At 49.2% G+C, this 2,531-nt stretch overlaps 1 protein-coding gene across 1 annotated transcript; it reads right to left on the bottom strand.

The window, feature by feature from the left end:
* Positions 1-195: 195 nt before the first annotated feature.
* Positions 196-1,026, bottom strand: PPTG_04871 (hypothetical protein; the record flags this gene model as incomplete). The annotated part of the gene is made up of 3 exons (XM_008897207.1): positions 196-213; positions 522-677; positions 964-1,026. 3 exons carry the CDS (start codon positions 1,024-1,026, stop codon positions 196-198), a joined length of 237 nt encoding a protein of 78 aa, XP_008895455.1.
* Between the last annotated feature and the right edge of the window lie 1,505 nt (positions 1,027-2,531).

The following is a 2,531-nucleotide window of genomic DNA, read 5'->3' on the forward strand; positions in this document are numbered from 1 at the left end:
TTTTTTTTTAATTTGCAGTGGACTCAGTGTAAATAGCGAGATGGAGTAGGGGGCACATTCTTGGATCCATGCTGTCAAAAATAATCTGCTCGGGTGCATCTCTTCCTTCAGAAATATTCTTCGACCACCGCATCTGACATACCAGTGTGGATGGGTATTGAGAGTTGTAACTGAAGTCACTAAATTAAAGCTTCATCATGTCGTCGATTCGTGCTATAATATGCCACTGGAGCGTCAAAACACTGCTAATCATGAGGCCGGAGCTGGTTCGTGAGCTCGACAATCTTATTAGCTCTAGAGCACTAATAAATTTATCAAATTCAACAGAGCGGCGCGCTTTTGACTCGACACCTCCCCGACGGACTTCAAAGCGTTTCACTCTCTTGATTAGTTTGTTGACATCATCTGAGCGTGTTGGATTACCTTGCTTTGTCACTGGATCCCACGTCGTGTTTAGCCGTGGCATGAACGCTGATGCGGCCTTTTTTTTTTTTAGCGAACTCCAGTGTACTTGATCTTACATGTATGGGTCTCATGTCGTCGTTCGTCTCTGGGTCTCCGTACGCCCGCTCGTTCATCCAGCGACACACGAGGACGGTTGTGATACTGAGGAGCTCCTCCGTGGTGAAGTTATGCAAGACGTCATACGGTGTGACGGGGTCACACAGCACCTTGCGCTGAGAAAGCAGGCTTCCAAGAGTATAAAAACTCTAAGTGAACGATCATATGTCCCTGGTCTGAGGGGACGAAGTACTCAGTTAAGGGTACGTTTAAGACTGAATATATTTATAGGTAAAATTAGCTTGATTTCTAATACAAACTATAAGTCACCTATAGTAAAGCTATGTAGATATGCAATGATTGGCTCCTAGAGCCTCTGGTACCGTGTACCAGGTATTACAAAAATGACAAGTCACTCTTCATGTAACTTGGGTACGCTTGGGTTCGTACCCCGTTACATACGGTCTTGTCGTCCTTTAACGACATGAGCTTCACGAGCTCTGCTCTGTAGTGACTGGTGCTCATAACGACGTGTTCTGTTGTGCGCCGTTCCACCACGCGTTCTGAACCGTAGGGTTTGTAGCCTTACTTAATTTTACTATAAATGGTCTGACTTGCAATTTGTATGAGAAGGTTGCAAAACGCTGCCGTTCATGCTACGGTGCCTGCAACGAAGGTGGTAAACGGCACCCCAATGTTATGCGTGGTACCAGTCTCAAATCCGGTTAATACGGACCATCTAGTCAATCAAAACTCGCAATTCCCAGAAATACAACTTCGGTTGCAAATGGCCGACAATGTAATGGGGATCGAACTTTCAAATATAATCCAAAAAAGTAAGCAGACACGAGTTCAATTTGTAAGCAGAGGAGTGCACAAAAACTGAGCAGAAACAGTAAGAGGGGCGAGGGTCGAATTCGCACTTAAAAGAATTATTTTGCATTTTCAAAAGAGACGACTCGCAGAGACACTGCACAGGCTCGCTACAGGCTCCATTTGCGCGTGCCCTTGTGCACTGGCACCGCGCGATGAGTGCAGCCGTCTGCGCGACATTTATCTCCAAGTGTGCAGCACGACCTTGGGGCACCCGACTCCGGGCTGGAGACGGGTGCGGAGCGGCACAGCACTACCCGCGCCTCCCTCCATTTCCTCTGTCGTACATCTTCTCCAGACGGGGTCGGGCAGGCAACGGATTGATATGAGGAGGACTCGTACTAGTAGGCGCGGTACGGTAGCAGCGGTAAGAACAGTAGTAATAAAACTAAACACAACTTGTTTCTTGCTGTTCTTTCGCCGACTTGCGAGAGGCAGGGAAATATACGAGTGAGGGGAGCACGCCACTGCGCGTTCCCTCCTACTAGGTCTGCATGCCGTAGGATACTACTTAACTACAAAATATAATCTGGTCATCATCTTGGGGACACCTCTTCGTCTTGTCACCACAGTAGGTGCAGGGCAGCCCCGTGCCTTCCGTCCTGACGGCTCTAGGTTGAGACTGTCCACCTCTTCGGAGGGACCTTGCATTCCTCGTGTCGTCGGTGACGGAACCGGCCGTAGGGCGGTGATGCCCTAGGCACGGTAGGCACGAGCAGGAGCAGTGGGAGCGTTCGCCTCAGCGTGGCCAGGGGCTGACCCCAGCGGACGGCCGTCTGGAACACCACCTGTATTCCCGGGTGCGGGACCCCTCTACGGTCATGGTCGGTAGGAGGGGGGGGGGATTTTTTATATAAAAAGGGCTAGCTCATTCCAAATGTAAGCCACCTCCGGAGGTGGCTTGTTTTGAAACTGAGCAGGTTACTGTCAAAATTTTTGATCATAACCCGGAGGGAATTTTGAGCACGTTTTTTTGCAATGTTCGACCCCCCCCCCCCCCCCCCCCCCTAATAGTACTACCGGCAGAGAATGATTCTTAGACGGAATTCGTCGGACATTCGTCGGACAACTGGATTCTCTATGACATATCATAGTTTATGCAATTTTTACCAAAACTGCGGGATAATCTTTGATTAGCATCACTACCCCTCACTACG

Source organism: Phytophthora parasitica, assembly GCF_000247585.1.
Source record: "Phytophthora parasitica INRA-310 unplaced genomic scaffold supercont2.5, whole genome shotgun sequence".
Classification (NCBI taxonomy): domain Eukaryota; phylum Oomycota; class Peronosporomycetes; order Peronosporales; family Peronosporaceae; genus Phytophthora; species Phytophthora nicotianae.